This window comes from Anolis carolinensis, chromosome 6 (assembly GCF_035594765.1).
Source record: "Anolis carolinensis isolate JA03-04 chromosome 6, rAnoCar3.1.pri, whole genome shotgun sequence".
Lineage (NCBI taxonomy): Eukaryota > Metazoa > Chordata > Lepidosauria > Squamata > Dactyloidae > Anolis > Anolis carolinensis.
Window position 1 is genome coordinate 46,493,319 of NC_085846.1, and position 13,216 is coordinate 46,506,534.

General features: G+C 43.0%; 1 protein-coding gene and 1 non-coding gene across 5 annotated transcripts in view; both read right to left on the bottom strand.

Moving 5' to 3' along the window:
* tmem245 (transmembrane protein 245) overlaps positions 1-13,216 on the bottom strand; it is a 76,414-nt gene that overhangs the window by 21,858 nt on the left and 41,340 nt on the right. For all 4 annotated transcript variants that reach the window (XR_009999796.1, XM_062957831.1, XM_008113017.3 and 1 more), the window contains 2 exons: positions 11,674-11,796; positions 11,153-11,298 (listed from right to left, as the gene is read on the bottom strand). Coding sequence is in view for 3 of the 4 variants with exons in the window: in XM_062957831.1 (XP_062813901.1) it covers positions 11,153-11,298; positions 11,674-11,796 (269 nt within the window). In the remaining variant the exon portion in view is untranslated. The remainder of the gene's footprint in view (positions 1-11,152; positions 11,299-11,673; positions 11,797-13,216) is intronic.
* Positions 1,661-1,728, bottom strand: mir32 (microRNA mir-32). The gene has a single exon (NR_129957.1). It is a non-coding gene; the product is annotated as a microRNA mir-32 (primary transcript).

A 13,216-nucleotide genomic window follows, 5' to 3' on the forward strand; every position in this document is an offset into this window, starting at 1 on the left:
TCAATTTGAACATTAGTTCCATAAAATTATTTCAGGAAGATTTTACCTTAAAAACGTATGAGATGCTGAACCTGTTTAATTACTAGTACTTGGAGAAAATCTCATTTTCTATTGTCATGATTTTAAAAGGTAAGGCGAAAATAAAAAAGCATACTTTTGTAACAGATCACACCTTCCCTACTTAATGTAACAGATGAATATGGGCACACACAAGATGCAATATAACTTGATATGATGCAAGAATGTTCTATGTCCCAATATTGTTAATTAAATCATTGATTCGGCTCTGAAAGAACAAACTACATGCAATGTGTCGTCGAAGACTTTCATGATCAGAATCACCGGGTTACTGTGAGTTTTCTGGGTTGTATGGCCATTTTCCAGAAGCATTCTCTCCTGACATTTCACCCACATCTATGGCAGGCATCCTAAGAGGTTCTGAGGTATATTGGAAACTAGTCAAGTGGGGTTTATATAACCAGATTTTGTTCATTTTCATGGTTTCCCCCTTTCTGTTAAATTGTCCACATGCTTGTGGATTTCAATGGCTTCTCTGACATGGTAGTTGTTAGAGTGGTCAAGCATTTCTGTGTTCTCAAATAATATACTGTGCCCAGGTTGGTTCATTAAGTGCTCTGCTATGGCTGACTTCTCTGGTTGAATCAGTCTGTAGTGCCTTTCATGTTCCTTGATTCGTGTTTGGGCAATGCTACTGCTTTTGGTGGTCCCAATGTAGACTTGTCCACAGCTACATGGTATATGGTAGACTCCTGCAGTGATAAGAGGTTCCCTCTTGTCCTTTGCTGAACGTAGCATTTGTTGGATTTTCTTAGTGAGTCTGTAGATAATTTGCAGGTTGTGTTTCTTCATCAGTTTTCCTATGCAGTCAGTGGTTCCCTTGATGTATGGTAAGAACACTTCTCTGCCATAGCAGAGCACTTGATGAAACCTGGGCACAGTATATTATTTAAGAACACAGAAATGCTGGACCACTCTAACAACTACCAAGTCAGGCTACACAGAGAAGCCAGGAATTAGGAATAGTAGACATGAATGCATACACAGTGACTGGCAAACGTCAGGAGAGAATGCTTCTGGAACATGGCCATACAGTCTGGAAAACTCACAGCAGACCAAATTACATGCAGGTTATCAATGTCATTTAACAGGTCCAGTTAAATGATGCCAAAATTTCACTCAATCACAGTGGTTTTATTTAGCATATTATGTTCTTTTAATATGCTGAAAAATAAACTGTTTTCTTTGGAGAACGTATCACCATATCATTTCCATCACCACTTTTTATTGTTCATTCATTGACTACAGCATTTTGGTAGTCGTAACTGATTTTGGTAAACAAACTGAGTTCAAGATTATATCAAAGTCCCCTGGTATCTTAGCTTTAGCACAATGCATTTGCAAGAGTACTTTGGAAATTTGATTTTTTTTAAAAAAACTACATCAGTTGATACCTCTTCCTACTGTCGTTTGTGGATGAAGAAAATGAAACAAGTAATAAAACCTTCTCAGACAGAAAACGTCCATGGAAACCTGAGCACTAGCTAACAATATTGATCCTGGCTCTCCCAGAATTAATTCAAGACACAAAATCTACAGTAACTGTAAGCCATAGCCATACCTGTGTGCATGCACTCATGTGAAAATATCGCACACACTAAATTGCACTGAGCCCGTGACAACATGCAACTTAGTAATGTGCAATATCCCCACCAGAGCAAGCAGAATGGGAGCTTCAGGGAAGAAGGGTCTGGTGCATTCAGGAAAAGAAGAACATGCCACTTAGGGGAAAGACAATGGTTCAGGCAAAAGGTGTGCATGCAACTCAGTTACATAAATTTAAGGAATTCTGACCCTGTCATGTACAAAACCAAACAGGCTAGGTGCTGTTCAGCTAGCTTTAAGAATAATATTATCAAGGCTCCTATTTACTTTTTTTTTTTTTTGCATAGTATCAGCAAAGAAAGGCAGTTGTCATCAGAAACCTCACAGTTACGATTTAAATATCAAAAATTTAAGTCATAATCAAAAGCCAATAAGCTCGCTTATCCATTCACAATTCATTCCAGGGCATTGAAATACTACACTAGCCACTTATTTAAGCACTCAGTGGAGATTCATACACTTCCCATACATAGTATTAAATGTTTTAAAATGCATTTTAAACACTAAAACAACAGGACAGAAATCGAGCTGGTGCGGGTCCACTGACAAGTGTTCACTACTCTTACATCATCATCATCATCATAATCATCATCATCATTTAATTACTTATTAATCGCCCTCCATCCACGATGCTCTAGGCGATTTACAAGATACATGACAAATAGAGAGTTTTAAGGCATCAATTGTAAAAGCCTAAATGTATGCAACGCTTGTGCCTAACCTGCCTTCTTGTGTTGAGTATGCAGAGCTCTCATAACTCACCGAATCAATGAGCTGAATTGTGATTGATGGGCAACCTTTCAATTGCCTGAGAGTCATGCAGACGCTCTTGTAAAAACATGCCCACTACAGCCATGCACATTTCCCATTTCATATCAACATGCATGAAACTATAACCCAGCCATAGCTCAAGGCACCACAACCTTATTCTCTCTCTCTGGCCAGGAAACAAGCTGCTGGAAAATAAAGCTCAGCATCTGACCCATCAGTTCACATATGTTTAGGTGTTCAGAGATCATCTGTGTAGTGTGGTTATCCATAGTCACAATAGGTAGCCACAGGAGCCTTAATAATTATGGGAAGGACTTTCAGCCAGGACAAAATCCAGGGAGTGCTTTTTTCCCCTCTCCTTCCTTCCTTCGTTGCCTACTTTAACATTCTAAATAAACCGTCAGGTAACTTTCTCTTCCTCTTCCTTCTCATTACCTTCTACCTTTCCCCTCTATTATACCTTTCCTCTTACCCTTCTCTCTCTCTATTTTCTTATTTACCTATCTCCTACCTTTTCTACTTTCTCTTCCTCTCTCACTTGCTCTTCCTCTCCCTCTCTCTAATTTTCTGATTTCCCAAAGTTTTGAGGGAAATTATCCAGTTAAAACCCGAGACTTTTCTGCTTGGTCTGACTGATAGAAATGACTATGATAAATTGTTGCAATATATGATCATAGCAGCCAAATTGCTCTAAGCACAGAAATGGAAGAATGCAACAACAGAGGATTAGATGATAAAAATGATGGGACTTGGCCGAGATGGACAAATTAACATATTTACTAAAAGAAATTATAAAATTGTTTGAAAGACTGGAAAGAAAGAATTTTGAATAATTTTGGAGGGGAGAGTTTGTTCGAGAAAGGGGTTTACATTGGGAGGCCTAGAGGATGAAGCCTATGGTGTTTTCCTTTGGCCAGGTCATCTATTTTGAATATTTCTTTTCTTTTTTTCTTTCTGTTTTTTTTCTTGGCATTTTTTGTGTTTCTGTCCTGTATTTCTTTTCTTGTTTCACTTTTTTGACTTTTAATGTAACTTTTAAATTTCTTTAATAAAGTTAATTAAAAGATTGCAAAGATTTGGGATGGGTAATAATGTGGTCTATAATTGCTAAGTTCTTGACAAACAGCTGACTATAAATCTTTTATGTATGTTCTTCAAAGTAAGGTCTGTTTCAACCTGGGCAAAGCATAGTATTTTTTGGGAACACACATAAGATGCCTCAGATGTTGAAGGCTGAATTAAATATTCTATTTAAGTATTTCTATTCTATTTAAATATTCTATTTAATTCAGAATTCTGTGTCTGGTTTCTCATATGCACTGTACCCCAAAGTACCGTGCTTTGCACAGGTTGAAAAAAAACCTTGCTTGGATATGCCAAAGTCTTCAAATGATGTTTTATAGCTGCTAATTTTGGGGAAATTTTCCCCAGCCCATAAGGATACAGCCACTGATGCTGACATCCTTAGGAATACAATCTGCCATGTGCAACCCTATATTCATGTTAGGTGATACACTTATTCTGTATCTGGAGGGGAGGTTGCCCACAGCAGGGGGAAGAGTAGTCCTTTAACTGTATTTGTTGGACTTCTTTCCCTTGACTTCCAAATTCTTATCTTTTTCAAAACTATGCAGTGGTTAAAGAAATCTCCCATGGAGTGATTAAAGACCGAAGGCTTCTAAAAAACTGACATAATTAATCATTATGTTTTAAAAAGACAGGATTCTAAGATGCACCCCCAGAGATTTCAAGCACATATTCTCTTTCACTATTAAAATAACTCCTCTGAATTCTCTCATCTTAAACCTTTCCCTATTCGTCCCTTTCCCTTAATTTGCAGCCTCCATTTAACAGCTTTATTCTATATCTAAGTAAAGTTTAAGATTAACATTAAAGTTAACATTGCTAACTTCCTTTTAGATAGTATCTGACATTTTTCAAAGAGTTGCAGAACCACTGCCTCAATTCAATGTTCGTATCTTTGAAACACAGCGCTCACAAATGCATACAACCAAATTTGAGAAAACATCTTGGCATTAGAAGGGTTCAAAAATGTGTCTCTTTGAAAATGAAACAATCTAATCCCATGATGCTTTACAATTGGTTCCTTGCACTCCCATAGTGCAGACTTCCACACATCTGCTCCATTGACCAGACAATACTTAGTGAGGAACAGAATTCTCGCATCTAAAATCACTATCTGCAGCAAACTTCAGGAAAACTTTTGGTATCAGCATGTTATGATTGAGCCTCGTGGCTCTGTTTCTGACAGGCGTGGGCGTAAGACTCCTCGAGAGTCGGATACTCTCGAGGAGCGAGAGAGAAAAAGACTGCGAGACATATTTGCAGCACCCTCTGACGAAGAGTCTTTCGAAGGGTTCACGGAGAGAATGGAGGAAGGGCTGGTTAGCTCAGAGGAGGATGAGATGGATTGGACTCGGGTAAGGGAGGAATTGGGGGCCACTGGCCATGATGGGGCAGAAGATGAATGGGGACCTTCAGGATTAGACCCATGGCGTAGCTGGAGGGATGGGACGGGATCCACAGCTGGAGATGCTGTTGGGCGTAGTCAGAGGTGTTCCAGCTCTGACGAGGAAAGTGATGAGGAAACGCCCGGGTTAAGGAGGGCAGCTGACAGTGATGAAGATTTGTAACTGGCATAAAATGGGGCTTGGGAGCAATTGCAAATTGCGTCGGGCAAGGTAATCTGGGCAAACGCTTGGGATTCGTGTGTGTGTGTGGGACGCTTCCCTGAAGACTTGTGTACTTTCCTGTGCTGAGACGTAAGTTGATTGGAATCCAGGGTCAGACGGCGGGAGGGATTGTGTGGGCATTTGTTTGTGCAAACCTGTGCTTACTCTTATTAGCTTGACCTTCCGTCGTCTTCCTGACGGACGCCATCTCCTGCTTTGAGAACTCGGACTGAACTGACCACGGCTTGTCTTCCCCCCTTCTTGGACTTGGAAAAACTACAAACGTCTGCTTCTGGCTTTGATTTACGGAACGGAACTGGTCTACTCTACTGCTAAAATCCCTGGCTGCGTCTGCTCGTGTTGGAGATCCTGTCTGCTGTGTGTGTGTGTGGGAGCGACGCAAGTTACTCTAAACTCAGTGTTGGCAGCAGAGAGGAATCTGCTGCCAATTAGTTGCATTCCTTGTATCTTTTGTTCCTTGCCTTTCGTTTTGTTTATACCCAGGCTGAAGAAAGCAGTTTGTTTTTACCCGGATTAAACTCCGGTTTAATCCGGTTTATCTTTTGAACATTTACTTTTGTCCCTTTTTGCTCCTAAAGGCAAAAATTGCCTGGCCCTTGTGTTTTTACGGGCATTTTTTTGAGTTCTGTAATCTAATAAACTCTGTTACTTTGAATCTTGTGGCGTTCTGTCCTTGACAGATTGCCCGACGCCCATAAAAGGTTTATTGCAGCAATAAACCCGTCAGGAAGACGATGGATGAGTTAAGGGTCAAATTAGATCAATTGCAAACGGCCTTTACCGTTAGCCAAACCGCTCATGCCGTGAAAGGACATGTTTTGACTCCTGAACGCTTTGACGGAACCAGGTGCAAGTTGCCAACCTTTTTGGCACAAGTGGAGCTTTATTTTTCTCAGCTCAGTGCTCATGCTTATCCTACAGACACTAGCAAAGTGGCCTTTATTTTGAGTTTGTTGACCGGTCCCGCAGGACAATGGGCCACTAATTTAATTTTGGGCAATGACCCAGTCAAGGACAATTTGAATGATTTCAGAAAGTTGTTAATTGATACTTTTGGGGATCCTCTCCGCACGGAGAACGCTGGGTGGGCTCTGTATCGGTTGAAACAGGGAAAGGGGACTGTTTTGGATTACTTAAATAAGTTTAACCTGTATCGCCACCAGCTGGATTGGGGGGAAAATGCATTCATGCTTTTATTTACTGCTGGGTTAAGTGATATGCTCCAGGATGAATTAGCACGTTTGGAGCCGGCTGAAAGTTGGGATACCTTAGTTGCTAAGGTGCTGCGCTTAGACGCAAGGTTCGAGGCTCGTAAGCACTCAAAAGCAATGTGTGCGCCACCCATGCATGTAACCAGGGCACCTGTGGTAATGGGGGAAGAGCCTATGGAGCTTGGGGTCTTTAAAAAGCTGTCTACCGAGGAAAAGAGCCGTAGGAGGCAGCTGGGCTTGTGTTTGTACTGTGGGAATGCTGGGCATTTTGCCAAAAATTGTAATGTGAAACCTTCCAAAACTTTCGGGAAAGGGCCAGCCCTAGTGCGACGTGAGACCAATGCACTAGGGCTCCTCAAGCAATCAACTGAGGGGAGGAAGCATGTTTTCGTACCCATTACATTATCTGTTGGGGGAAGGGAACTTGTTTCTACTTTGGCACTATTGGACTCAGGGGCTACGGTCTCTTATGTTGATACTGAGTTTGCTAAGAAGCATGACATTCCTAGAGTGCGCAAGGCATGCGACGTGTGGGTGGAAGGAGCAGATGGGAGACTGCTGGAGACTGGGGTGGTTAACCATGAAACCTCAGCAGTAACGTGGGAGGTGCAGGGAGTAACGGGAACGTTTGTGTGGGATATTACGAGCTTGCCTAGATATGATGTGATCCTGGGGATGGATTGGCTAGCTGTGGTAAACCCACAAGTAGATTGGGCAACACGTAAAGTGATTTTAAAGAGGCAGGACTGTTGCACTCTAAATGTTACTCATTCTGATATGGAGGGAGTGCCTGCTGAGTATGGGGAGTTCTCTGATGTATTTTGTAAAAAAGAAGCGGACAAATTACCACCGCACAGGCCATATGATTGCGCCATCAAGTTGGCAGAAGGTGCGAAACTGCCAGCAGGGAGGCTGTATGCCTTGACTGTACCGGAAAGGCAAGCTTTGCGGGAGTTTCTAGATGAAAATTTAGCCAAGGGGTTTATTCGCCCATCTAGTTCTCCAACTGCGGCACCAGTATTCTTTGTAGCCAAAAAGACTGGGGAACTTAGGCTGGTCTGCGACTATCGGATCCTAAACAAATACACCATTCGGGATAGGTACCCGCTCCCTTTAATCTCGGAACTGTTATCAAGGGTGCAAGGGGCTAAGGTCTTTACCAAGCTTGACCTGCGGGGGGCCTATAACTTAATCCGTATACGGGAAGGGGATGAATGGAAGACGGCATTTAACACGTGTTTCGGATGCCACGAGTTCCGAGTCATGCCTTTTGGGCTTTGTAATGCTCCTGCGGTCTTCCAGAGGTTCATGAACGATGTGTTCAGGGACCTAATTGACCAATTTTTAGTGATTTATTTGGATGATATCTTGATTTTTTCTAAGGACGAGAAAGAACATCGTCAACATGTCAAGCAGGTTCTGCACCGACTGCGGGCTAATGGGCTTTTCGCCAAGGCTTCCAAGTGCGTCTTTCATGTGCCTGAAGTGGAGTTCCTAGGTCATGTAGTGTCAGGTAGGGAACTTAAAATGGACCCACATAAGGTTGACGCCGTCAACTCATGGCAGGAGCTGAAGACTAAGAAGGATGTACAAAGGTTCTTAGGTTTCGCTAATTACTACCGGGAGTTTATTCCGAATTTTGCAAAGCTCACGGTACCTTTGACGCAGCTTCTGCGCAAGAAACAGCCATTTGTGTGGGGGCGGGAAGCTCACGAGGCATTTCTACAACTTAAGTCTAGTTTTCAATCGGACAACATACTAACCCATCCTGATGTTGACAAACCGTTCGTGGTAGAAGCGGACGCTTCTAGCTACGCGTTGGGGGCTGTATTGTCTCAGAAGGATTCCTCAGGGACCTTGCGTCCCTGTGGATTTTACTCGCGGCAACTAACACCCTTCGAGCAGAACTATACCATATGGGAGAAGGAGTTGTTGGCGATTAAGGTGGCGTTTGAGGTGTGGCGGCACTGGCTTGAAGGGGCACGGCACCAGATCGTGGTCAGGTCTGATCATAAGAACTTAGAGCACTTGCAAACAGCAAAGAAGTTAAACCAGCGTCAAATTCGCTGGGCTTTGTTTTTCTCCAGGTTTAACTTCAAGGTGCAGTTCGTGGAGGGGAAGGCAAACTTGCGGGCCGATGCTTTATCCCGCAAGCCAGAATTTAAGACCAATGAGCAGGTAGTATGTCAGACCATCTTGCCTACTGCCTCGCTGTGTGTTGTAGATAATGAGCTCGGGTTACATGACCAGATCCTTGAGGCTCAGAAAGATGATGTGTGGACTCAGGAGCAACTGATGTTGCTCTCAGCAGGTAACCGTACCATACTGCCGCATCTCCAAGATCAAGACGGGGTATTGGTGCGTAGGGGGCAGGTTTACGTACCAGTGGGGGCCCTCAGGTTGGAGGTGATTAGAGCCCACCATGACGAACCCATGGCTGGGCACTTTGGCAGGTTCAAGACCGTACAGCTTATCACCAGGAGCTACTGGTGGCCAAAGATGCGGCAAGACATTCTGCGTTTTTGTGACAGCTGCGCCGTTTGCCAGCAAAGTAAGACGCCTGTTGGGCGCCCTAGAGGGTTGTTGTCGTCTTTACCTGTTCCGGAGAGGCCATGGCAAATCATTTCCATGGATTTCATTTCAGATTTGCCTAAGTCTGGGGGTTATACTTGCATTTGGGTGGTGGTGGATTTATTTAGTAAACTGGCTCATTTTATTCCTTGTTCAACCATTCCGGCGGCCCCTACGTTGGCCTTACTATTTACAAAGCACATCTATCGCTTGCACGGAGCACCCGAGGTGATTATTTCCGATAGGGCTCCGCAATTTGTGTCACGCTTTTGGAAACACTTCCATGAGTGCTTGGGGACTAAGTTAAACGTGTCGTCCGCCTTCCATCCGCAAACGGATGGACAGTCGGAACGGGTTAATGGGCTCTTAGAGCAATATTTGCGTTGTTTTTGTTTAGATCAACCCACGGCTTGGGTGAAGTGGTTACCGGTGGCGGAATTTGCTTACAACAATGCGGTGCACACGTCTAGTCAGCATACGCCGTTTGAGCTTACTTATGGCTTTCACCCACGGGGAGGTGTGGCGCCGTCGACCAATGTGGTCTCTTCGGACCCTGTGTACCGTTCTACGGAAATGGCTGCATTGCATGATGTTGCCCGTCGCTTACTGTTGGAAGCTAAGGCAACGCAGAAGACTCAGGCTGACCGCCACAGGCAGGCAGGGGAGGAGTTGGAAGAAGGGGATTTGGTGTGGTTATCTTCCAAACATATTAAACAGGCTGGGGGAAAGTTTGCGCCTCGGTATTTGGGTCCCTTTCCTATCGTTAAAAAGATTTCTTCTGTTGCGTTTCGTTTGCGTTTACCGTCTAGTTTAAAGGTCCATCCAGTCTTTCATCGTTCGCTGTTGAAACTTGATACCTCTAGTCGTCGTGGTGCTATAGCGGAGGGTATCACTGCCACTTCTCCGCCATCGGGGGAGGAGGCCTTTGTGAGAGGGGATAGTGTTATGATTGAGCCTCGTGGCTCTGTTTCTGACAGGCGTGGGCGTAAGACTCCTCGAGAGTCGGATACTCTCGAGGAGCGAGAGAGAAAAAGACTGCGAGACATATTTGCAGCACCCTCTGACGAAGAGTCTTTCGAAGGGTTCACGGAGAGAATGGAGGAAGGGCTGGTTAGCTCAGAGGAGGATGAGATGGATTGGACTCGGGTAAGGGAGGAATTGGGGGCCACTGGCCATGATGGGGCAGAAGATGAATGGGGACCTTCAGGATTAGACCCATGGCGTAGCTGGAGGGATGGGACGGGATCCACAGCTGGAGATGCTGTTGGGCGTAGTCAGAGGTGTTCCAGCTCTGACGAGGAAAGTGATGAGGAAACGCCCGGGTTAAGGAGGGCAGCTGACAGTGATGAAGATTTGTAACTGGCATAAAATGGGGCTTGGGAGCAATTGCAAATTGCGTCGGGCAAGGTAATCTGGGCAAACGCTTGGGATTCGTGTGTGTGTGTGGGACGCTTCCCTGAAGACTTGTGTACTTTCCTGTGCTGAGACGTAAGTTGATTGGAATCCAGGGTCAGACGGCGGGAGGGATTGTGTGGGCATTTGTTTGTGCAAACCTGTGCTTACTCTTATTAGCTTGACCTTCCGTCGTCTTCCTGACGGACGCCATCTCCTGCTTTGAGAACTCGGACTGAACTGACCACGGCTTGTCTTCCCCCCTTCTTGGACTTGGAAAAACTACAAACGTCTGCTTCTGGCTTTGATTTACGGAACGGAACTGGTCTACTCTACTGCTAAAATCCCTGGCTGCGTCTGCTCGTGTTGGAGATCCTGTCTGCTGTGTGTGTGTGTGGGAGCGACGCAAGTTACTCTAAACTCAGTGTTGGCAGCAGAGAGGAATCTGCTGCCAATTAGTTGCATTCCTTGTATCTTTTGTTCCTTGCCTTTCGTTTTGTTTATACCCAGGCTGAAGAAAGCAGTTTGTTTTTACCCGGATTAAACTCCGGTTTAATCCGGTTTATCTTTTGAACATTTACTTTTGTCCCTTTTTGCTCCTAAAGGCAAAAATTGCCTGGCCCTTGTGTTTTTACGGGCATTTTTTTGAGTTCTGTAATCTAATAAACTCTGTTACTTTGAATCTTGTGGCGTTCTGTCCTTGACACAGCATAAATGAATACAAATCATTCAATACTGCCACACACATATGCTGCCCCATTCTCATCATGAAATCAGGTTTCCACAACTAGAAGGAAAGAAATAGAGTACCTTATGGCCTCCTCCACAGACTGGCCAACTATATTTGAGGAAGGGCCAGGCTGTGATAGAGGTGTCAGGTTGAGTACCCACTTCACTGGCTTGTAGTATTCATCACTAGAACTTAAAAGGTAGAATAATGTGGTCAAAAAAATTACCTGAAAGACAGAAGAGAAATATCATATTATATTTTAAATTAAAATTTAAACATATATTTTAACATTCAAATGTTGTATTTTAAGATTAATGGGAAGGGTGATTAAAGAGGAAATAATTAATGCCTGCATGGATCTAGTATGTGCATCATCTTCAGATTGTCCAGTAAGTGAACTAACTATAAGTGAACTAATTATAAAGAAACAATTAAGAAACCCCGGAAGAAGAAGCCTTGAAGAAAAATGTTTGCTTGTGGCCCCATCATTTACAGTTTGTGCATCTTTTAAAATTAGGTTGGAATTGAAACTGCCAGAATTGAGTTGTGACATTCTTGTTAGAAAGGTGTAAAGCACAAAATAATAGGGAAGGAAGCTCACCAGAGAGAGTACAAAATTGAGGAGAGCAGTGCCACTGTAGAAGAGGACGGTTACTAAAGTTGTAACTGTGCTGAAGAGGAGGTTCATATTATGACTCATCAATATCCAGAGAGATTCTAAGATCTGGAAAACAGAATCATTGCCTTTGATTGTAGGTGAACTATAAATCCCAGCAACAACTCCCAAATAACAAAATCAATCCCCCCCACCCCACCAGTATTCAAATTTTGGCGTACAGGGTATTTGTGCCAAATTTGGTCCAGTGAATGGAAATACATCCTGCATATTAGATATTTACATTACGGTTCATAACAGTAGCAAAATTACAGTTATGAAGTATCAATAAAAACAATTTAATGGCGAGGGGGGGGTCACTACAACATGAGGAATTGTATTAAGGTGTTGTGGCATTAGGAAGGTTGAGAACCACTCCTTTAGATGCACAATGCATTGAAAGTGATACAACTCCTACACAGGAGATCCTTACTCTTTCCAATTAGAACAAGCAACAGCAGGCTTATGAAGCCTCATTACTTTCTCCATATTAAATATGTTTCAAATAAATATCTAAATAAAAGAATAAAATATTCTGAATTTATTTATTTGAAACGTTTATCTATCAAGTGACATGCCCACTAGGGCTAATGTACAGCAGATGAAACATTTAAGTAATATAATTACATAAACATTTTAAAACAGAGTAAAACATCATCTTTTGTTGCCAGCTGGAAGCATGAAGTGAGTGCAACAAGTCTGACATTCCTTAAGAGGGATTCCACTGACACTGTGCTGTTCCAAAGTCCTGCCACATATTCCAGCTAATCTAGCCTTGTGGAGCAGCGGGATATAGAAAAGGGTTTCTGTTGAGGATCTCAAATTTGGGGCAGATTCCTATGAAAAATGTGGTCTTTCAGATGACTGAACCCCAAGCCATCTAGGGCTAGAATGGTGTAGTGGTTTGAGACTGCCACTCTCTAGACCAGGGCTTAGATTCCTGCTTGGCCATGGAAACAGTCTCTCATCCTCAGAGGAAGGTAAAGGCACTCCCTCCCTCTGAGACAATATTGCCAGGAAAACTCTATGAGAGGTACACCTTAGTATCACTGTAAAGTGGAAATAAATTGAAGGCAAACAACAAGGTAAAAATATAAATATATAAAGTTTTTTAAAAAATATTATTATTATTATTATTATTATTATTATTATTATTATTATTATTATTATTATAATAAAAATCCAGACTTTGAAAGCTAATATCTTGAATTGAGCTGAATATGCTGTGACAACAGAACTTAGAAACTCTACAGTTCCAAAGGCTAACTTATATACCATATATACTCGAGTATAAGCCGAGTTTTTCAGCCCTTTTTTAAGGGTGAAAAAGCCCCCCTCAGCTTATACTCGAGTGAGGGTCGTTTGCCCTGCACACCTTTCTCTGCTTCTTCCTCGGCCTGCATGCCTTTCTCTGCTTCTCTTTCACCCCACACCCCTTTCTCCACTTCTCCCTCGGTCTTCATGCTTTTCTCTGCTTCTCTTTCACCAA